Here is a 23855-nt window from a genome sequence, read left to right on the forward strand (position 1 = left end):
CCGTCCCATTCAAAAGCATCCGCAGAACAGAATGTTCTGTCTCAGCTCCCTCGTGGTTCTCACAGTGAGAGCATCTCCCTGAACTTGAAGTATATTCCAGTGTTGAAAGATCCACGTTTTTCATACTTGTCTCCAAAACACAAGCCCAGAACCCCATGGGCACTCAAAAGTAAGGATGCTGCTCACTATGGGAGACTGAAAGTTTTATCGAAGATTGTTTCGATTCTTGGAGATTTTCTCATTACGGAATCCCATCTCCACCTGTGTGTGATTCGACTCTCATATTTCCAATACGTTTTAAAAAGGTAATTGTGATTGCAAGTGTGGATTTCTTTTTAACTTAAGCTCCACACAATCACCTTCACAGGTCCCATAATTTGGCTTTCACGTTCTCTCAAAATCATCAAAACAAAAGTACTTGCAAAAGGTTTATTTCCCAGGTGTTTTCCAGTAGGCTCGATGCCATTTGCCACCGTGCGTAAACAGAATGGGGGTGGTTCCCAAAATATGGAACTGGGATGTAGCATACTTACCTCCAAAATGGTGTGCCTCTTTCTTTGTGCTCTTAAGAAATGCTCTCTATTTGGCTTCATTTTTGTAATAGTGGAAATGATTTCTTTAAAAAGGGGAATCATATTATGAACAGCACTTAATGGAGCAGCTCTGCAAACTGGTACAAGATTATTACATCTTCAGCTCATTTCTGCAAATTGTGTGGAATCAGGGTCCTCTTTGTGACCAAGAATATCTTACATAGAACCTTCACTTTTATAATAGCCAATTTTTTTTCCCTCTCATCAACAGGATACAGTATGGCATATAATGAGATCTCATTATGACAGATTTTAATACACCACAGGTTAAATGGTGCCCACATAGGCTAAGTTCGCAAGACCAGATTCTAATAATAGGCAGTTTAACTAAGTGCATATTAATGGACTTTTGTCTGATAATGTTAGTCCTGATTCCCTGAAACTCAGCTCCACAGGTTTCATTAAGCAGCCAGTTAAAGAAAGGAAGGAAGGAAGGAAAAAGAAAAGAAAGGAAAATAAGAAAGAAAAGAAAAAAAACAGCATATAGGTGTTTCTTCTTTATTTGGAAAAGAGATTTTTACTCTGCTTCTCTCTATTAGAAATAACACTGGACGAGGTGTTGCAGCAATTATAAAAATATATTTTATATTTTTATTTTATATTTTATATATTTTATATAAATAAATTTTATATTTCACCATTCCAGTGAGGCACAATCTTAACGAAACATTAATAATTGGGGGCTCAGACTCTGGAGTCAAACGGCATTTGTGTCCTGATTTTACCACTTGCTATGGGTGACCTTGGACAATCTATTTAACTTCTTTGTGCCTCAGTAGTCTCACTTGTTAATTGATGGTAATAATAGTGCTGACCTTATCACTGAGAATTAAATGAAATTAACACTTAGCACAGTACCTGGTATAAAGAAATGACTCAGTAAACACTAGAAGAGAGAAAGTTAAGAGGAAAGTTACCTTAAAATTGAATTGGGAAAATGAGACTTACCTCCATGAAACTGAGGCCAAATGGCAGTGTGTGCAAAATGGTGTGAGAAAGCCTGTTGAGAGTGGGGCCATGAAAGGCAGCGGAAGCCAGAGCACACTGGGAGGTTTTTAAGGAGGAAGGTTCCTCATAGGACCTTGCATCTCACAGTTTGTTTGTGGGCCTGCAGCCCTGGTACCACTTGGAATGCAGACTTAGAAATGCAGACTCTCAGGGCAACTGGGTAACTCAGTCAGTTAAGCATCTGACTCTTGGTTTCAGCTCAGGTCATGATCTCAGGGTCGTGGGATCTAGCCCTGTGTCGGCTCCGCATTCAGCATGGGGTCTGCTTAAGATTCTCTCTTTCCCTCTCCCTCTGCCACTCCCCACTAAAATAAGTAAATGAATCTTTAAAAGGAAGAAAGGAAGGAAGAGAGAGAGAGAGAAAGAAAGGAAGGGAAGGAGGGAGGGAGGGAGGGAGGAAGGAAGGAAGGAAGGAAGAAAGAAAGAAAGAAAGAAAGAAAGAAGAAGAAAGAAAAAAGAAAATGCATACTCTCAGACCCACTCGAGACCTATTGAGTTAGAATCTGCACAAGATCCCTGGAGTTTCATGGGATAGAAAGTCGAGAAGCGCTACCCTAGAACACATCTCACCCCTCAGAGCTTTGGGGCCTGTCATTATCTCTTATCACACACATCAGTCTTCATAAAAGAATAACACTGGGGAGAGGGAGACTCTACTCCCAAACACTCCCACTGTAAAAAACTGTGAATGTTAAATTATAACAGTTACATGTTGGAAATAGGATAGAACTGACAAAAATAAGTGGAATCAGTTAAATAAAGCATGAAACATAAGTTATGATATAATTAATATTTATGCCTCGACAGAGTAAAAATCACAAATATTTATTTCATCCAGACTGAAAATGAAAACCAAAAAAACATGTGATGATTCTCTCTGGGAGGATTTGGATAGAAGTCCCTGGTACCTTCAGGTTCCAAATACATGCATTCCCCTAGAATGCAAACATTTCACTTCCGTGGCCTCCCCGCACATTGTCCTCAAGCACACACTAATCACGCAGCATTTCAGTGACTTACCCTGTGTACACAACACACATCGCAGACAGACAGACACTCATACACCCAGACTCATCCACACTTTGACACTTTTTCGTAGCTGCCTCCTTTCTGTCCTTAGGCATCTGCTCAAATCCTGCCTGCCAGAGACACAGCATCTTTAACCTAGAATAAATCTGTGGGAAATGGGATAAGAACAGAAGGGGAGAGTCCAGTGGTGAAAATGGTAATACCTATCATTTATCAGGTGCTTTGTTATGCAAGATATTGTCCCACAGATTATCCTCTTGTGTTTTCATTCCTGCAACAGCTCTGTCAAACAGGCTGTTCATTCTCTACTTTTTAGTTGGGGAAATAAAGGCCTACAAGTAAGGCCTATAAGTACTTGAGGTCAAGTAAACTACCAAAAGCTACACAGGTAAGGAGCGCCTGGGTGGCTCGGTCAGTTAGGCATTCATCTCTTGATTTGGGCGCAGGTCATGATCTCAGGTTCATAAGATGGAGACTTGCAAGGGGCTCTGCCCTGTGTAGGGAGCCTGCTTAAGATTCTTTCTTTCCCCCTGCCCCTCCCTGCCCTTAAAAAAAATGCAGCTAAGAAGCAGCTTAACTGAGACTCGAACCCAGTTCTATCTTCTCTCCACCTGACAGAGTAAAGCCAAGGCCTGTGTATCCAACAGCCATCTTTTTGAGGAATGGCTTCTGCTTTGTGATTCAAATGTAATATTTTCTCTCACTTTCACTTGGTATGATGAGTGGCGAAGAGGCAAAGGAATTTTCCAAAGTCAGTAAATTTAAGCTGTGGATGGGAAGTGCAGGATAATTTCCTTCTTGGTATTTTAGAAGTTCTTCATTTTAACCATCTGTTGCAGGCTGACAGATGGGTTGATATATGACAGAATAATGGGCCTTCAATTCTAGAAAGGCATAAGGAATGCTTGAAAAAATAGCAGCTCTTTTCATGAACCTAGCTGTACTAATGCTTGCTCACTTGCAAAAAAAAAAAAGTTGGTGGGAGGGAAGTGTGAAATATAATCATAATCATTCCCCTAAACAGAAAGTTACTCACAATTGCCAAAGGTCAAATCCAGTAAGATATGCCTAGTCTAAAATTATGCTAACGTTTCCAAATCCAGTCATTTAAAAGGGCATACTGAGGGGGGTAAGGGATAATACATAAGTTAAACACACACACACACACACACACACACACACACACACACCCCAAAAACCCTTCTTCCATCCCTGTCTTCCAGCCATTTAATTTTATTTTTTATAGGTGGCCAGTGTCGTGAATTTCTTATATCTTTGAGATCATTTAGGAAGCACACAGATTTTTGAAATCCAGGTGAGTTCCCAAGGGACGATGTCAGATGTGAGCTCTCTGTCCTTTCTTCTGCCATGCGGTGGGTATATCTGAGAAGTCGTACAGACGTAGACATTTGGCTAGGCACCAGGGACCCAGGTGATTAAGACTGTCCCTTCCCCAAGGAGCTGACAATCCGGTGAATGAAACCATGGGACAAGAATTTAAATAGCCCACGCTGTGGACTCTCTGAGAATGGAACGATGATCCGGACATTCGCTGACACTAGCAGTGGCTCATTCTCCAGGCAGAAGTCCTTCAGGTGGCCTTTCCAGTCTTCGCACGATGATTCCAGCTCGTTTCCGGTCATGTGCTGCAACCAGATGAAATATTGACACACGCACCCCTGGTTCTTGCCCAACCTCCTTGGTGGTGCCAGACAGGTTTGAGGCTCTACCCGCAAAGAAACACTGGGTCAAACTTTGGATTGCGTTAGCAGTATTTTTGCCCTATGGCTTGAACTGCAGCAGAGTGAATATTTTGAAAAGGACATTAGTATACGGATTGAAAAAAAGTCATCACAGCTGAACCCATGGTCCAGTGTCATCGACCAGGACAACAGCCCATGTCACTTGAACATCATATCATCTTCACCACCATCATCATCCCAACCATTAATGCAACAAGTAAAATATTCCAGTCTCTGTGATTCACATTTTAATTTAATTTGAAACCTCACCACAAGCCTGTCAGGTAGGCTTACATGTTACAGACGTGAACACTGAATCCCAGAGAATTTTTAAATCCCAGAGCAAGTCTGTAGTGCATTATTTCCAGCCACGCATAGCAACTCTTCTGTGTCTTATCTGGGAGATAACAGGAGTGCAGAATAGTAAGTTAATAATAGGATTATGTTTTCAAAGGAATATCTGACAGCCTGGATTTATCTTGACAGTTCCTTCCCACTCTAATATTATGTAATGCTGAAGGAGGAAGATGTGCTTTCTTTCCACTTGCAGGGAGGATGATGGCAAGAGGACACAGAGCAGAGACCTGAGAGGGGCTGACTTGGTTCAGAATGTGGCACCTGAAAGGTCTGCCAGCATTTTCTGAGTCGAAATTTCTCCGAGTAGCTCACTTGACATGATTTCCTATAAAATGCGCCCGTTTTTAAATATAGGTTGGAGGGGAACCTAAAAATATTTAGACAAAAGAAGAAATTACTTTGGAATATCTGATGTTTTTACTATCCATGCCTCTACTGCTTGCCACTGTATGGAGAGAAAAAGGTAGTTGTGTGTTATCTGTTTTTTTTTAAAAAGCGTGGTGTGTGTGGGTGTATATGTATATATATATACATATATATACATATACACCCACACACACACACACACACACACACACACCATGCTTTTTAAAAAAAAACAGATAACACACAACTACCTATATGTATATACCTATATATATATATGGATATACGTGTATATATATATACACACCCACCCACACACACACACACACATATATATATATATATGAAACTCCCAAGTTTTATATATAAAAAACTGATGGAGTAGGGTTTTTTTTTTTAAGTTTACTTATTTATTCAAAGTAATCTCTACACCCAATGTGGGGCTCAAACTCACAACCCCAAGATCAAAAGTTGCATGCTCTTCCAACAGAGCCAGCCAGGCTTGTGGTGGAGTAGGTTTGATCACGCAGGGAGAAAACATTCTAGCCCCAGGCACATGGGAGAGATGAAGTTCAGTTCTGGCTGCTTTTGACTTGCAGCCTCCCCCCATGTCTCCTGTATGCCACACTTCCTCCAGATGTTTCATCTATACACTGCCTGACATCTGGCATTTTCCAGATATGTTTACAATGCCCAGATGCTTTATGTCAAGTCGACAAAGCTGGTGGTTAATGGTTAATTGACTAAATCTTAGCGTTTTTATCTAGCTGATTCAATGGCAGCCCCCAAAATATACTGGAAGTGCTAAAAAAAACACATAAAAATAAAAAGAAATATCAGTAAGATGATCAGTAAGTGTCTTCAGATTTCCGGATTCATCCTTGACTCACAATACAAATGTGATTTTTCTTTTCCATGAGTTATTTTTAGATGTGCAAATCAGTTTCAACAGTTGACTCCCCTCTGGTCTAGGACTTGAGCATCTTACTTGTTCCTCTCCTTACTGGTAGATGTGTCAAAACCAATAACCAACCATTTGGAAAGAGTGCTGTTTTCTGTATAAGCTAGAAACTCACCTGGAAACCGTTAACAGCCCTAGCTGGTTGCCTAAGCTTATGAACTTCAAAGAGCGTGCGGGTCCAGAAAGGCAGGAATCCTCTTCTGCCACCATTTAGATAGCTAAAGACATCCCCTGCAGACCTCTTCACCTCTTTGGTGATTGGCTTTCCAAGAGGGAGAGGATTGCCAGTGAGCAAGGGCAGAGAACCAACAGCCTCAGCAGACATTTGAGCCACCAAAGTTCTCACTAACCAAGCACTATTTCCCTCCTTTTAAACCTTTCTTTGCTAGCAGAACGGCCCAGTGAATCTTCCTGGTTCTAACCAGTGTCAACGTGTATTCTTCTTGGGCATAGTATAAGCAGGTAGTGGAGAGAAGCCCCAAGTTCCCTCTAGACATCAATTCATAGACCTTCTAGATAATCATTTTGTGATGTATTTATTACACCACCTGTGCTAAGAACCACCCAAGGGACAAACCTAAAAGGATTCTAGATGCAACCAGATCTGTGCAGTTTTCGCTGTTCCCCAAGACTGGCTAGTGTCACCATTGTTTTGTTTGTTTTCAAAACACCAGGTCCTTTTCCTGCAAAGCCATTATCATCATCTGCAATTACTTATTCTTTGATTATTTGAGTAAGGTCTCTCCTCCAACAGACTGAATACTAGGGTCGTGTCTGTTTTTATTAATTACTATATTCCAAAGACCTGGCACCTCGTCGGTTCTTACTGGAGATTTGTTGAATAAATCACATCTGATTTATCTGACCATCAAAACCCACTGAATACTTTTCGATGCTGTTACAGATCCAATTGTATACAGAATTTTCTTCTCTCTCTCTCTCTCTCTCTCCTCTCTCTCTCTGTTTGTGTGTGAAAATTCATTGAGGGCTTACTATGTGTCAGGCACTGAGCTGAGTATTCTATTGAATTAGCTCATGCATCCATGGCAAAAAACCCTGTGAAAACGTATGTCATTATTGCCCCTTTTTACAGACTGGAAAACTGAGGCTTCATTGAGTCCCTGCGCTAGTTAGTAACAGTTGAGATTTGAACCCAAGGCTGACGGATTCCAAAGACAATAGAATTAACTGTTATGTGATGCTTTGTATTCTAAAAACCTATATGTAGTGAAACCTACCTCACAAGTTCCTAGTGAAGATTAAGTGAAATAATGCACATGAAGGCCTTAGCACAGTGCATGGCTCAAAGTGAGCGCAAAATCAGTAGCAACTATTGCAAGCAATACTGCTACTATTACTACTAATTTATCTTGAACAGTTACTAACCTTCCGATATTACTATGAACTCGTTTTGAAAGGTGTTATTTGCAGTGAAAAGGTTAGGCAGGGTCAATCAGAAATCAAATCATTTTTAAGGGGTGTCTTTAATATTGATTTACAACAACATGCAGTGAGCTAGTGAAGACTGTGTTCATTCTGAGGTTGTCAAACAGCCAAGAACACCTCCCTCTTGCACAAAGATTATGAAATCAATTGTCTGTGACTAAGCTAAAAGGAGAGATGCAGAGAATCTTTTAAAAAGTCTTCTTTTCTTAAGAGAAGTGAAAAACAAGAAACAGGAGGCCCCAGTTTCATAGCTGAGCAACCACGGATCAACTGATAAAGTTCTCTGAAGAATAAACTAAAAAAGAAAAATGCCGTTTGTCACTCACAATCAAATTTAACTTAAGAGGGAAAGTAATGAAGTCCCACACTGACTCTCAAGCAGACTCTTTGCACGTGAAACAATATGACTGATTACTACGCAGCCCTTTCAACCGAAGATCAGCCTCCACTACCTCTCTCCTTTTGCAAAATTTCGATTAGTTGATGGTGTGACAGTAGTGCATTTTCCAGTAATAACATAAAACGATCCAGGGATGCCTCGGTGGCTCAGTCATTAAGCATCTGCCTTTGGCTCAGGTCATGATTCCAGGGTCCTGGGATCAAGCCCCACATTAGGCTCCCTCCTCAGCAGGAAGCCTGCGTCTCCCTCTCCCACTCCCCCTGCCTGTGTTCCTGCTTTAACTATCTCTCCATCAAATAAATAAATAAAATCTATTTTTAAAAAATCCAGATTGTGCAGAGAAAGGAAAGATGCAAACCACTTGAGGACTGGTACCCTCCTGTCCCTACTCCATCTTTTGAACAATACCTAGCCTATAATGGGAAGATCATAAATATTGGGCAAGTGATTAGGGAAAGGAACTGATAAAACAATGGACAAATGAAGAAATGAATGGGATTTGGAGTCCAATCGATCTGAATTTGGTATCCAGTTCCTCTACTTACTTCTCTAAGCACTCCCTTCATCTGTGAAAGAAAGAAACAAAACAAAACAAAACAACTAACATCTACTTCATAGGGCTATGGTAAGGCTGAACTGAGGTGAAGTATGGAAAGCATTTTAACATCGTGCCTGATACATGTTGGGCCCTCTTTAAAGATCCTTTGGAATATAATGAGGTTCACACTTCAGCAAGGCGCACAGACTTTTGAGCTCAGTGAACCTTGTTTGCAAACAAAGCTCAGCAACTTAATGACTCCGAGAACTCAGCAGCTCACTTCACCTTTCTGAACCTTGATTTTCTCATCTGTAAAGTGGGGTCAATAATAGCCGTCTCAGAGCGCTATTAGGAGAATTAAAGGAATAATGTATGGGATCCACCGTGTCTGATACATAGTAACTGCTCCATAAATGCCAGCCATAAGTATTAATATGGCCACTCAATTTTTATTATGATCCAATAAAGTCATGGGCCTCTAAAAGCAATAGAGTCCTTTAATAATAGATTAAAACCCAGATTCTGGAGCCAAACTCTTTGGCTCTGATCTTTCAAGCTGGAGTTAAGTAATTTTATTCCATCTGGACAATGGAACTGTATATTTCTTCCCATTTCACCAGCCATTGTTCTGCACATCTCCTGAGCATAGAGAGGTCAAGTAAGATTTTTCCCCTACATCTAGGCTGAAATGCAGTCCCCACTGTCCCCGTAGGCCATCTCCTCCTGTGGGCTGCCAGTAGGGAAGGCCCAAGACTCTTTGGTCACACTGGTCTGCCTTCAGACCTCTACCAGACCACTGGGGTCTCGCATTGGGCCACTGTTATCAACTCATATATGAGGTCCTACAGGCCAGGAGGGACATGAGGGACATACTGGCCTTGTGAAGGCTCAGCTGACGGATGGCTACTAGGGTCATCTCGAACTCGAGTGCCAAGAGAAGAGGTGACATCAGTGACCCAAAACAGGAGAAGAAGCATCACTCTCACTGCGAATGGAAATGTACTTCCATTTGTTAACTTTGGTTGGAGCTGTGCCGTGTAATATGGTAGCGATAGCAATGTGGCTATTAGACCATTGAAATGTGGCTGATACAAATGAGAATGTGCTTTAGGTATAAAATACACACCAGGGACGCCACACCAGTGGGTTAAAGCCTCTGCCTTCGGCTCAGGTCATGATCTCGGGGTCCCGGGATTGAGCCCCGTGTCAGGCTCTCTGCTCAGCGGGGAGCCTGCTTCCCTCTCTCTCTCTCTGCCTGCCTCTCTCCCTACTTGTGATCTCTTTCAAATAAATAAATAAAATCTTTAAAAATAAATAAATAAAACAAAATGCACACCAGACTTCAAAGACTTCATACAAAAAAGGGAAAATGTCTTACCAAAAATCTTGTATGTTTGGTTTCATTATATAAATACATATATTGTCTTCATGTAATTAACTGCACCAGTTTCTTTTTGCCTTTTTTTTTAATGGGACTATTAAGAAACTTGAAATTACATACGTGATTCACATCTCTGGCTCACCTTCTGTTGGACAGTATTGACCTAGTCTCAGTGTTCCCTTCCCAGGATGGGGCCTTATAGACTTTCCCAACTTCAGCCATCCTGAAACTATAAAGTATTGATATTACAAATTATTACTGTCCCATCAGCTATAAATTATTTGCTATTGTTCTTTAAATTATTTTCTTAAAACTAAATACAATGTAATTTTGAAGAAAACCCTGTACCACTAATGGATACAGAAACCCAGCATTATTTGTCATAATTAGGAGATAGAAACGTATCAGTGGGAAGTAGAGTACTGGAGTCCCACCAGACACCATTGCTTGTATGAAGGCTCTGAGCCTGGGGCCAATTTTCTTTGATAAACAGGTGTTAAATATTTGTTAAATAGATGTTCGCGACAGATTGGCACCCAGCTGAGACTTTCTTCTTTACTCCTCAGATTGAAAGAGAATTGTGAAGAAAAATGCTTTTCTCAGCATTAGGGAGCCCATAGTTATTTATTGCTATGTCTGTGTTCCCACAATAATGGGTAACTCGAACCTGAGAAAGTGTGGGCATAAGGGAAAAGTCACTCACAAAACAAGGAGCCTGATGCCCGGCATTCAAATCTCAGTTACTTGTGGGGACTGGGACACATCACTTAACTTCACTGAATCTGTAAAATGGGTATAATTATCTTCAGCCGCTTGCAGTTATTGTGAACATCAAATGATCTTCTGCTACTCCGTGTTAACAACTGAGGACATTCTCCAGAAGTCAGTGATCACTAGTATTCATCCTTCAAATGAAATAAACCTGTGAGCGGACAAGATTCTCTCTTCCAACACAGGTCCCAAGCTCTGTCCTGAGCTGAGCTTCTAGCTTGCTATTTGATGCTGTGTTTCCTGGTTCACAGCTTCATTCCAGGATTCCTGAAAGCTGACTTACCAAAGCAAATCCAGTTACACTGAGGGTGACAGTAACTCATTGGGCTGCCCCGTTTCTGGTAGAGGCTCTCACCACCGTGTCAGCCACACAATAAACAGCAAAAACATCGAGGAGGCAAAAGAGATAATAATATCATGGGAGTTGAAATAACGAGAATATTTGCAAATAGATAGAAATAGGAAAATTGACCATTTTACCAATATCCAGTGTGCCGCTATCCGGGGAGATAGTTTCACCTGCTTCTAAAAGAGTAAGTTTGCCGTCACCAAAGATGATTCCCTTTCATGCCCCAGAGTGGTCCAGGACAAACATCTCTAATATATTAAATTACATTCTACTATGAAAATGAGCTTGCTAACAGCAAATTAGGAGAAGTGGGGGCAACAAAACACATCCAGCAAATGAACTGGAAACAGAGCACCCAGCCAGCATGAAGCCAGACTGCTCCTTCTGCCTGAGGAGGCGGTTTTTTTTGGATCCCTGAACACATCCTTCAAACATACTGCAGAAACACAGCCAGGCAGCGAGGCAGCAGTCTCTCTCCAGTGTTGGTGTTCTTTAGGTGCAGAGTGAGACCACTAGCCCAGAGTATACTTTATAAACCACTTAATGAACCAGAAGCAAATCCACTTATCTCTCTCGGCTCCATTTTTGTTTTTGTTTTGTTTTTAAAGATTTTATTTATTTATTTGTCAGAGAGAGAGAGTGTGCACAAGCAGGCAGAGTGGCAGGCAGAGGCAGAGAGAGAAGCAGGCTCCCCGCCAAGCAAGGAGCCCAATGTGGGACTTGATCCCAGGATCCTGGGATCATGACCTGAGCCGAAGACAGTGGCTTAACCCACTGAGCCACCCAGGCGTCCCTTGTTGTTGTTGTTGTTGTTTTTTAATCTGTAATATGGGGCTAATAACTTCCTATGACTACTTTTTGGGGTTTTACGGGGACCACAGAGATCCCAAGTGTGAGAGGTTTTTTTGAAGCATGAAGGCACTCGAATGCAGCCTCCCTTCTCTATGGGAATAAAGACCACAAGCAAAGCCTGCAGAAGGTACCTTCAGAGGGTTAATGGATGCACATGGTAACCTAGCTGCAAATGTTACAGATTTACCACCTGAGTTTCTTCCCTGCACAGTCTTGCTGTTAGACACAGGGCAGCAGCATTCGCAAACACTGGGTCCTCATCTGCATCATCAGAAGAAAATCCCTTCTCAAGTGGGAGGCATTTACCTCTCCTGATTCAGCAGATGGTGCAGGTGGACCCTGAACATGGTGTTAAGTAACATGACTGAGGGAGTTATCCCACCTTCTGTTTAACTTCAGGTCTTCTGGTTAGGTCGTGCTAGTATCTCCTTAATATCCCTCTAACACTTGCTCATCTCCCTTTTAACAAAGATCCCAGGCTCTACAGCCTTGTGCAAACATCCCCTGGTAGAACTTAAGGCATTTTGTTTTCACTGTGGAGCACTTATGTTTGCAATTGCCTTCTACCCATGGCAGGTTGGTTTGACATTATAGAACACATATTATTTCCTTCTGAGATGACCTCACTTATGTAAAAAGGGTAATTTGCTTTAAGTGAAAGGTGAAGCGGTAACACGAGAGTATGTGCATAAAATCAAAATTGTTTAGGTGGTACCAAAATGACTAAAATTTAGAGAACGCCAGCTAAGCTAATTATCTACAAAAACACACCAAAGAGCATCTTTCCCCCCGGCTCATGATACATTGCGGTAATCAAGCCAGGCATTAATTATACGGAAAGTATTCGCCCGCCTCTGCTTCAGTTTTCTCGTAAGAAAAGCAGGGCTAACGTCAAGTACGTGTGTCACAAGGTTAATGATGTCTGTTAAGTGCTGAGCAGAGTGCCTGGCGTATAGGAAGTGCTCGGTGAATGCAGGTCACGGCAGCTGTGGCTGAGGCTCTGGAGACAATTTCTAATTCGGAACAGCTTCTGTTGGACGCCCTGCCCCTCCCCTTCATGCTCTGGGCCAGGACCTGAGAGCATGGATCACGGCAGTGGGCTCCCTGCCCACTGGGTTCCAGCAGGGTTTGGCTAATGGGAGCCTCAGCAGGAGATCGGAAGAGAGGAGCATAGGGTCAAGGATTTGCTCCCATATGGCGCTCCCGGCAAGCAGGTTCTAACTCAGGCTCCATGCTGAAGCTAAAAATTTAAAAAGTTCAGGCTAATATCTTCTTTATCTCGAACTTTTTACAAAATCTCATCTTCACACTTTGCTTAGTTGTGGAATACCTGGCACTTGAGACTACTTTCTGAAACCCTTTGCTGTGAAACTCTCAATTCTAATGACATTTATGATTTGGTCTGATTATATAAATCCTGATGCTGTTGTGAGGACAAACAGAGCCATCTGAAATTCTGTCAATCAATGTCTTGATTACATTGCCACATTATTTTTATTTGGTCTAATTTAAAGTAGGGTATGTTTAAATATACACAAGCTTAGGGGCCCCTGGATGGCACACACAGTTAAGCATCTGATTCCTATTCCGGTTGGGGTCCTGATCTCAGGGTCATGAGATTGGAGCCCCATATCGGGTTCAGTGCAGTGTCTGCTTGAGAGTCTCTCTCCCTCTCCCTCTGTCCCTCCCTCTCATGCTCTCTCACTCTCTCTCTAAAATACATACATAAATATTTTTTTAAAAAATGTATAAGCTTACATAAAACAAAATAGAAGTCATTTCTAATCCTACGAGCACCACTTGGTAAACTCTTACACAGTGTTACATACATAAATGTAAATGTCTTGTCAAATTGGGATTATTTTGTATATTTCTTCCTTCCTTCATTCTTTCAATAAGTGTTGATGGCAACTCTTGGGCTAAGACGCAGCAACGAGCAAAGTAGACCATTCTTGCCCTCATGGAGCTGACATCTTCCTGGGAGAAGCAGACAAACGAAAAAAGTATATTTTCACCGCTCACAACCATCTTATGAGACAGACACTGTTATTGTCCCATTTTACAGTGAACTAATCTGCAGCATCAAGTCATCCTAGCAAAGTGCCCGAGAACACCATGAATGACTAGCAGGGTCAGGATTCAGCCCCAGGTCTATCTGACGACAGACTCTGAGCCATTAGCTAGTACAGAAGATACTGTAATGCGATATATTGATGTCTCTTTGTAAAGTGGTCCTAGGGGTAAAATTTTGGGTACACTCCCAAGTACAACCCATTTTTTCACTCTCAAGGATACAGATCCTTGACTTCAATCATGAAGTTTGTGGAAAATGACTCGTTACTATTTGTCATATCTAAATTAAGCAGGACTTCAAGTCCAACTTTTAAGCTTTTTAGTGTACTTGTTTTAAGTAAGAAGATCAATATTCCTTCAAGTGAACATGAGGGAAAGTAGAGACCAGTCAAGCTCACAGGTGCCAGAAGCAGCTGGCCAGGCTTACATTCCTGGCTCCGTTACTTACTAACTCCTTACTCTGAGCAATTTTACTGAATCCCTTAATGCTCAGTTTCCCCAACTGTTAAATAGGGACTGGATTAGCATCTGTTTCACAGTGCTGTTGTCAGGAGTAAATGAGTTAATTCATGTAAACTTGGGATAATACTTCACACATAAGAAGTGCTCCATAGGGGCGCCTGGGTGGCTCACTGGGTTGAGCTTCTGCCTTCGGCTCGGGTCATGATCCCAGAGTCCTGGGATTGAGCCCCGCATCGGGCTCTGTGCTCAGTGGGGAGCCTGCTTCCCTTCTTCTCTCTCTGCCTGCCTCTCTGCCTACTTGTGATCTCTCTCTGTCAGATAAATAAATAAAATCTTTAAAAAAAAAAAAAGTGCCCCATAAATGTTAGCTATTCTTACTATTATCAACAAGTCTAAAAGTTTTTATATTATTTTCTCCAATTTCCAATGGAGACGTCTTCATATGACTGTGTTCTTGTTTCCCCTCCCTACCACCATTCTCTCAAGTCTATTTTTTTTTAAGATTTTATTTATTTATTTGACAGAGATCGCAAGTAGGCAGAGAGGCAGGCAGAGAGAGAGAGGAAGGGAAGCAGGCCCTCCAGCTGAGCAGCGAGCCCGATGCGGGGCTCAATCCCAAGACCCTGGGACCATGACCTGAGCTGAAGGCAGAGGCTTTAACCCACTGAGCCACCCAGGTGTCCCTCTCAAGTCTATTTTTAATTATGATGAGCATAGATCATGACAGCTACTCTCTCATAACTGGGAATGATAGGGTGTCTATAGCCCCTAACAAATATGTAACAGCAAGAGAAGAGTTTGTATTTTGCCTTTTCTTAATTCCCTCCTAAGACTGTGCTCAGTACCTGGCACATTCCTCAGAAATGACTGATAATAAGGTACCAGATTGAACATGAACCTAAATTTGTATTTGACAGAGTCGACCTGGCTTATTTATTTGTAACCATTCCTCCAGCTTGTAATTCAGACTCAAAATACTTGAGTCTCTTGATTCCAAATGTTCTTATTGATTGCTGTAGATATTGTATTTGTCTGCCTGTTTCTACCACCATATTCCAGAAACAACTTAAGATAGCTTACACGGATATATGGAACACAAACTGGAATTAATTAAGAAGGAGAGGGGGAAAAGAAGGGTGAGCTTATAAAACCAGGCTGGGAATAGGGCTAAAATACCCATACAATAAAAACCCTATGGGTAAATTCAGGGAAAACCATGAACTTTCTAGAGCCAACATCAAACGTTCAACCGGCAAGTCACATAATTTGCAGCAGCCGGTGGATGAAAAGGTAGCCATTTCTCAGAGGATTCAGCCACTCTGAGAAGTGGACAGTCTAGAACATTCTCCACAGAAGTCAGACCTAACATATAACCATCCAAAACAGCATCCTTACAGAGGAAGAATTCCCACGGTGTCGATCCTGGAATCTTGATGAAAAGTCATGTCATGAGGGAAAACTAACCAGAACAAGTCAGATGTGCCATGCCTTTGTGTAGGAAAGAGACACAGAGCAAGTTTTCTACTTGACAGGCTTTTCATTTAGAATAGAAAAAGAAATCTTAAAAAAAAAAAAAAAAAAAAAAAAGAGGGAGCGCCTGGGTGGCTCAGTGGGTTAAAGCCTTTGCCTCTGGCTCAGGTCATGATCCCAGGGTCCTGGGATCGAGCCCCGCATCAGGCTCTCTGCTCAGCGGGGAGGGAGCCTGCTTCCTACCCTCTCTGCCTGCCTCTCTGCCTGCTTGTGATCCCTGTCAAATTAAAAAAAAAAGAGAGAGAGAAAGAAAAAGAAATCTTTCTATTGGTATAGCAAATATACTCTTTTCCTTTCCAGGTCAGTGTTTTTCATATACTAGGTAAGAAGGACACAACATTTTTATTTTAGTCAAGCATAAATACAGTAAATCTGTAAATAATCTATAAATAAATACAGTAAAACTGTCCTATGTTAGAACATGGTCCGCTTCTGATTTGGACAGTGACTCCTATCCCCCACCCTCTCTGAGTCATGATGGAGGATATGAGAAGTAGCACAGAAGCTCAGAATGTTTCTTTAAAATATTCATCCTCTTACATCGTAGAGTTGTTGTTTCATGTGAAAAAAGAAGCTTTTTTCCTCTGTAACCATAGCAGATGCTTTTCTAAGTCAGACAGATCTGGATTTGAATTCTGGCTCTGTCCCTTTCTCTATGTTATGTTATCCCTTTGATTTCCTCATCTTTAAAACTGGTATTAAAAATACCGTCTAACATGATGTTTGTAAGGATAATTTTATATAAAAATTATATAAAATTATCCTTGCCCATAAAAAAGCACTCAAAACATTATGGCTGATAATACTTCCCACTTAACACAGTCCCAAGCATATACTAGGTGACATATAAGTTTGTTAAATGATAAAAAAAAAATGAATGAGCAAATGAATAAATATCTAGGAGTCTTTAACAATCAGCAAATCTCTCCATTTGCAGTCATCATCACATAGTGGCTAAGGTCATGGGCTTAGGGATTGGCTGGCCAGGTGTGACTGCTGACGCCATTACTGATTATCTGTGGGCATCTAGACAAGCCGTTCGATCATCCCCTGTCCCAGGTTTGTTACCTGCGACTGGGACAATGATAGGAATTTCCTCACAGGGGTATTGCAGGAACAATTAGAGGAGAGCTCTAAGTACCTAGCATCATTCCTGGAACACAGTAAGCATTCAATAAATATTCCCATTATTTATTTTATACACGTATACATATAATGTCACAGAACTTTCTTTTATTTATTTTTCAACTTCTCCTTGGTTCCAGTGCTCTGGGATCCAGGAATTTTCCAAAAGGCAAGCCACATTGTTGCATAAAGTAACCATTTCTTTTTTTTTAATAAAGTAACCATTTCTTTTCTAAAATTCACACTTCTTTTACTGTTTTCTCTCTTTGTTTCTGTAGGACTTCATCGTCACCGTGGTCTTTTCATTCTTGTGGTTGGTGGGTTCATCAGCTTGGGCGAAAGGACTGTCTGATGTCAAGGTCGCGACGGATCCCAAGGAAGTCTTGTTACTGATGTCAGCTTGCAAACAGCCGTCCAACAAATGTATGGCTGTCCACAGCCCTGTTATGTCCAGCCTCAACACTTCCGTGGTATGTTTCCATCTCTGCTTTACCTCCCAAAACTTTGTTTGCCATTCAAGGGAATAGAAAAAACATCTCAAAAGTTATCTTGGAGATTTCTTTCTCCAAAACTAGGCCAATGTAAAGGGCGATATTTCGCTCCCTGTGCAAGGTGATCCTCTGGTCATCAAGTTTTCTATTGTCAGAACCCATCGGCTCTAATGCCGCCAATTATGGAGTCTTAATAAGAACCCAGCAGGTATTGGCAGCTGCTGCTTGGATGAGAGTCAAGTCAAAATTCTAAACCAGAAGCAGATATAAAATCTGAACTTTAAGGCTGAAGCCTGCCAGAAGTTAAAAGGAATATTTGATGGCAGAGAGGTCTCCTGGGAAGAAAACATTGTTCAAACCGTACCTAGCTAGAATACATCTGGTTGATTGGAGAAAAAAAAACACACAGACCTGGTAGGATGCGAGAAAAACTGCATAGTATAAAAAATACTTAAACAGTTACGGTAGTTTTTTCACAGTAATTTTTTTTTTTTATCTCCTCCATGTTCCCGCTTTAATTGCCTGGTAACTTTGGAAAAGCTGAACTAAATTAGTTGAACAAAGTCAAATATTACCAAATGTATAGCTCTCACAAGAAGATAGAAAAATCTGGCAGATAACAGGGCGGCTAAATTGGATGCTTGTGTTCTTGTAAAGAAAGAAACTGCATCTAAGAAAGACAGAAGCTATAATGGCAGCAAAAAGCAGTTGTTACGGAAGAATGGAAGACCCAACAGTGTTTGCAGAAGGAAAAACATTCTTTAGCCATCCCTAAAAATAATGATCTTGGCTTCAAGGTTAGCTTATGTTTTACAGCTTTCTGAAATTTAATCTGAGAAGGCAATTAAGACGGGGGGGAAAGGGGTTGCTAATCATTTCCTGATGATTTGATGGTGGATCCTGCCTTGGTGAGAGAGGAAACATGGAATGAAACTGTGTCCGAGGGTCTCACCATGATTTTTGCTCACTGCCGGTCACAACTGCTGCTGAATGCGTGGAAGGATATTCACCAGCTTCTGCAGGGTCTTTCTAGGGAACGCTGAATGAAGGTTATTGTAATCTGGATCTCAAAATCTAAAAGAACAAAGAGAAAAGTCATTCAGTGTGTTTGTTCAATGACTAATCAATCTTCTAATACATTATGACATCCCACATGGTCTATTTAATTCCACCTCTGATGTCTCTAACACGTTTTAGACTAAGCAATGGGAATTTTGAATTGGAAACAATGTGAGGTGTCTCCTAAAATCAAAAAGAGATATTTGCCTTTCTCTGCTTGACTGATTTCACTTAGCATAATACCCTCTAGGTCTATCCGTGTTGTGTGCCAATTACACTCAAATAAAAAGAGAAAAGAATATATCCACCAAATTCTACACGTGCATACATATATAACATTTTAAAATAAAATACGTAATTAAATTTTTTTTTAATCAAAAAGAGAGGGGCACCTGGGTAGCTCAGTCGGTTAAGCATCTGTCTTTGGCTCAGGTCATGATCCTGGGGTCCTGGAATCGAGTCCCACATCGGACTCCCTGCTCACCAGGGAGCCTGCTTCTCCTTCCACCTCCCTTCCCACTTGTGCTCTCTCTCTCTCCAAGAAATAAATAAAATCTTTAAAAAAATAAATTTTTTAAAAAATCAAAAGGAGAAATGATGGAAACCAAATCGCATGCTCTGTGAGAGAGGATGGGTCTGCTGCTATTGTCATTACGGATCTACATCAGTTAAGGGTCCTAGTGGCAGGAAATTCAATCCATGTTAGCTAACGAAAAACCATCTGCCTGTCCCTAATGTCTGTTCTCTGCACCCCACTTCTGTACCAGTGCCCATAGGTGCTGGAATTCTGGGTTGCAACTAATAGAAACTGACTCTGATGAACCTCATCAGGAAAAAAATCTTCAGAAGGGTGTGAAGTAGCTCAGAATTATGAAACTGGTGAAACAGGCTCTACAAAAAGCAGCATCTAGAGCAAGGTCAAGGTTCCGGGTGTCAGACACTAGCAGATGTGCTGTCTGACCTTGCTTACTCTGCTCCCGATTCCAAGTTCCAGCACCCAGCTCATGCCACTTGACTGCAACTGGGCTTTGCGAGGGAAATAAAATGTCTATTACCAAAAGCAGAGGAAAAGAATATTTATCTGCCAAATGCTGCGATTTTTTTTTTCATTACAAACTCATTTGGCTTCAAAACCCATTGAGCTAGCTTTTCACGAAAAGTAAAAGTAATTAGAAAGACACTCGAAATGTGTCTTCTAAGAGCAGAATCCCGGGGCCAGAAACTGGAGGATTGGCAGGAAACTGGACAGTTCCCATCCTTCACCCTTCAGCTCTTTCTTTCTGGATGTCTGTTATATCACTGTCTCTTTTCAGATGCATTTTTTTTTCTTCTTCCTGTCCACACAAAAGAAGATAGTCACCCCACGGGTTCTGAGTTTATATTTCTTTATATATATATATTTTTTTAAGATTTATTTATTTATTTGAGACAGAAAGAGAGTGAACAGGGGAGGGGCAGAAGGAGAGGGAGAGAGGGAATCTCAAGAAGACTGCTGGCTGAACATCTAGCCCTACGCTGGGCTCGATTTCACAACCCTGAGATCATGACCTGAGATCATGACCAAGAGTTGGACACTCAACTGACTGAGGCACCCAGGTGCCCCTATGTTCCTTTTCAAAGGAACATCTTGGATTGAACTAAAATCACTCAGGTTTAATCCCACATTTCCGGCAGAGAGAATCTCATGAGCTCATTTCCGGCCAGGTATCCACCTTGCCTGGAGATTAGGGGAATGGTGCAGAGAAAATATGGCTCCCAGAACCCAACCAGCTTGCCTACTAGGGGCATGTAGGCTTCGGAGGAAGAGCCAGATGCACCACAAGGGCTGACCTCTACGAGTAAGTGGTTCAGCAACAGCAGTGATATCTCTACCACGGTAACAAATTTACTTTCTCCAAAGCATTTTGGCATCTATGATTTCCCACTAACACAATTAGGTGGGGAGCTACGCAGATATTTCTAACGCAGGTAGTTGTGGTGAGGGGACCTGCATAAGACTTCCCAAGTCATGACAGTAATGCCAGACCAGAGCCAAGTCCGCAAATGCTGTTGCCACTCAAAACGGTTAAAGGCAAAGCACTGGAGTTAGTCTGCTAGGGTTTGAATCTCCACCATTCAATAATGGACTGCCGTTGGACGAATTAATTCCGGTCCCTACACCTTAGTTTCATTATCTATAAAATGGGGCTATTATCAACCACACCTCACAAGACTGTTGTTCAATGAGATGATAGATGATAAGTACTTAGCACAGTGCCCAGCCTAGGGCAGATGTCCAGTACATGGCAAGAAAACCTGCCTCCCCAATACCTTCATTTTCCTAAGTGTCAGATCATGTTAGAACCCAAAGAACGGGGTAGGGGAAAGGAATGTTTGTTTCTCTCTCTCTCAACTTTTCTTTCAAAGGTTCCCTGAGCATAATTTCCATCCATAATTTCTACTTCTGCTTCTCCGGCTTTATTATATGCAAACTTGACATATCTTCTCAGCTAATCTAGATCTCATCTCCTCATTCTTTCTCACGCTATGCACGATTTCTTGAGGTCTCTCCTTCCGTTGTCCCCACATCTGAGCTTGAATCAAAATCCTTACTCCAATTTCAGTTGCAGCAAAATGGCAAGAAAGGATTAAAGGGCCCATGAGCCTCTACAACGTGCCAGCCATGAGTCTGCGATATCGATGTGATGACAATGGAATAAGACATCGCCTCTCCTGATGCATGGGGACACCTTGTGTATGTTCTTGCTTTTAAGTTGCATTTCCCTGATTTCTAGGTTCTTCTTGAGCATAACTTTCTTGGAAACCAAGTAGCAGCAAGCAAAAGGGAGAAATCAAGGAATAAGAAACATGAAATGAGAGCTCTCGGCAAAGCCATCTCTTCGTGTCTGGAAAGATTCTCTTTTTAAAATTTTTTAAAAAATTTTTTCAGTGTTCCAAGATTCATTGTTTATGCACCACACCCAGTGCTCCATGCAATACGTGTCCTCCTTAATACCCACCACCAGGCTCACCCATCCCCCCACTTCCCTCCCCTCCAAAACCCTCAGTTTGTTTCTCAGAGTCCACAGTCTCTCATGCTTCGTCTCCCCCTCCGATTTCCCCCAGTTCACTTTGCCTTTCCTTCTCCCTATGTCCTCCGTGTTATTCCTTATGCTCCACAAGTAAATGAAACCGTATGATAATTGACTCTCTCTACTTGACATATTCACTGAACATAATCTCCTCCAGTCCCGTCCATGTGGATACAAAAGTTGGGTATTCATCCTTTTTGATGGAGGCGTAATACTCCATTTATATATATGGACCATATCTTCTTTATCCATTCGTCTGTTCAAGGGCATCTTGGCTCTTTCCACAGTTTGCCGATTGTGGCCAAAAGATTCCTTGATAATTTTTTCTAATCATATTGACATATATTTGCAAAGATCCAGCTTAATCAAGATCTCCCCAGATGGAAAATATCCTGGTTACTATACACATGGATGAACGTTCCCGCGTGCAGGTAGCAGTTTCATTGGTGATTACCTACATCGTTTCGATCACACAGCTGTTAGGCTGTGAGTACCTTATTTATGCTTTGTGTCTCCCTCAGCAAGGAGCCAGAAACCCGGCATAAAATAATGATAAACAAATGTCAGTTAACATTAGAGGAAGAGAAGAGGGTGGAATGGAAGAGAAGGAGGAAGGGATAAACCAGTCTTTTAAATCCCATGAGGGCCTAAGTACTGCTTGCGCTGCCCACATTCCCTATTGTCAAAGTCCCACGTCAGCTTATGGTGCAGCCAAAGAGCCAGCTGAATACAAGTCATGGAAATACTGGGGCAAGTATTCAGTGCATAGCTTACCAGTCAGTAAGCACTTTCTAGTGTGTCCAGCACCGTCTGGCTGCTTTACACGTGTTCTCTTTAATCCTTACAACTGTCACCCAAGGAAGGACTAATTGTCTTCGTTCTATCTAAGTTTGGGGGTGGGGAAGTGGGGACGCTGAGTTCCAGAGGCTAATTACCTTGTCCAAGATCACAGAGCAAGAAAGTGTAGAGTTGAGGCCACCCTGATTTCAAAACCCACGGGATGACTCCCAAGTTGACATTCAGGTAGCATGTCCTGATCGACCTGCTGCTAAAATATGCAAATACTTTGGTGAAAATCCCCTACTCCAAGGCCCCAAGGCACCTCATCTTGACTACACTAGCCCCCCCCCCCCACTTCCACCCACCGGGCACCATTCTACCATCCAGCAACCAAGGGACAAATTCTGGCCCAGCAGGGGACTTGCAGTGTCCAAATTCCAGTGCTATGGCAGTGGCCCAAGTCCATTTTGATTGGTCATTGTCACACTGAATGGCTACGAAATATACCTTAATGTCCTCACAGCTTTATATCATCCTGTTGTCTGTCTCCAGTAGGGGGCTGTTAAAATTGACCACCTGTGGTTAGTTCCCAGGTCAACCACTGCCCCCGGGGGAAAGGCAGGGGAACAACTATTCTGTTTGGGACCTCCTGCACCAGGAAAACAGTTCTGCTTCCTTCAAACACTCAGGGCCTGGGGAGGCAACACCTGATCCTCGAACTCACCAACAATGCCCTATTAGAGAGTCAGAAGAATTTCTATGGGAAAGCTTTACATCCAGGTCTTGGGAAAATATCTCTGCTTCTCTGAAACCTGCATTTCACTTGTTGTCTGGTTTCAACATTCATTTCTGAATGTGAGAGGCACAGAAAGTTCAACTATTCAAAGTCACAACCTCTGTGTGCACCATTATTTGTGAGCTCACCCGCATACCACCTGTAGGAGTGCTTCCTCCATATTTCTCTGTCTTTAAGTTGACTCATGTTTTATAGCACTACAAGAGCTGAAAGAGTAGGATCTCTAGCCATAACAGGAAGGTGACCTTATAAATTAACACACTATCGTTAAAATGAAAGTTCTCTACTCTGTACCCCCCAAAGACCTCTTACACAATAATGATTACCTCACTTGGGGAGACAGTAATGCTTAAGTAAGGGCTCAGACGATGGAGTCAGAACAGGGCTTGCCTCTTGTTTACTACTTAGCATGTCATGTGACCTTGAACAAGATTCTTGTCCTGAACCTCAGTTTTCACATCTTGAATATGGATATAATCATAGCACCTTCTTCTCAGAATGAATGAATCGATACACACTAAACCCTTTACAGTGCTGAACACAAGGTAAGCATTCAATAAAGGTAAGATATTCTACATGAAATAGCAGAACGAAATGAAAAATTAGAAGCGATCTCAATCTTTGAATGAAAGGTAGCCTTACGTGTCATGAAGGAGTGTTCTGACATTGAGATTT

General features: G+C 41.8%; 1 protein-coding gene across 2 annotated transcripts in view; it reads left to right on the forward strand.

Annotated features, from left to right (window-relative positions):
* LOC111144220 (synaptoporin) overlaps nt 1-23855 on the forward strand; it is a 315398-nt gene that overhangs the window by 289782 nt on the left and 1761 nt on the right. For both annotated transcript variants that reach the window (XM_022498431.1, XM_022498432.1), the window contains one exon: nt 17262-17453. In XM_022498431.1, the coding sequence (XP_022354139.1) occupies nt 17262-17453 (192 nt within the window). The remainder of the gene's footprint in view (nt 1-17261; nt 17454-23855) is intronic.

The sequence above is a fragment of the Enhydra lutris genome, unplaced genomic scaffold (assembly GCF_002288905.1).
Source record: "Enhydra lutris kenyoni isolate GAN:26980312 unplaced genomic scaffold, ASM228890v2 scaffoldscaffold10, whole genome shotgun sequence".
In the NCBI taxonomy this organism is placed as follows: Eukaryota; Metazoa; Chordata; class Mammalia; order Carnivora; family Mustelidae; genus Enhydra; species Enhydra lutris.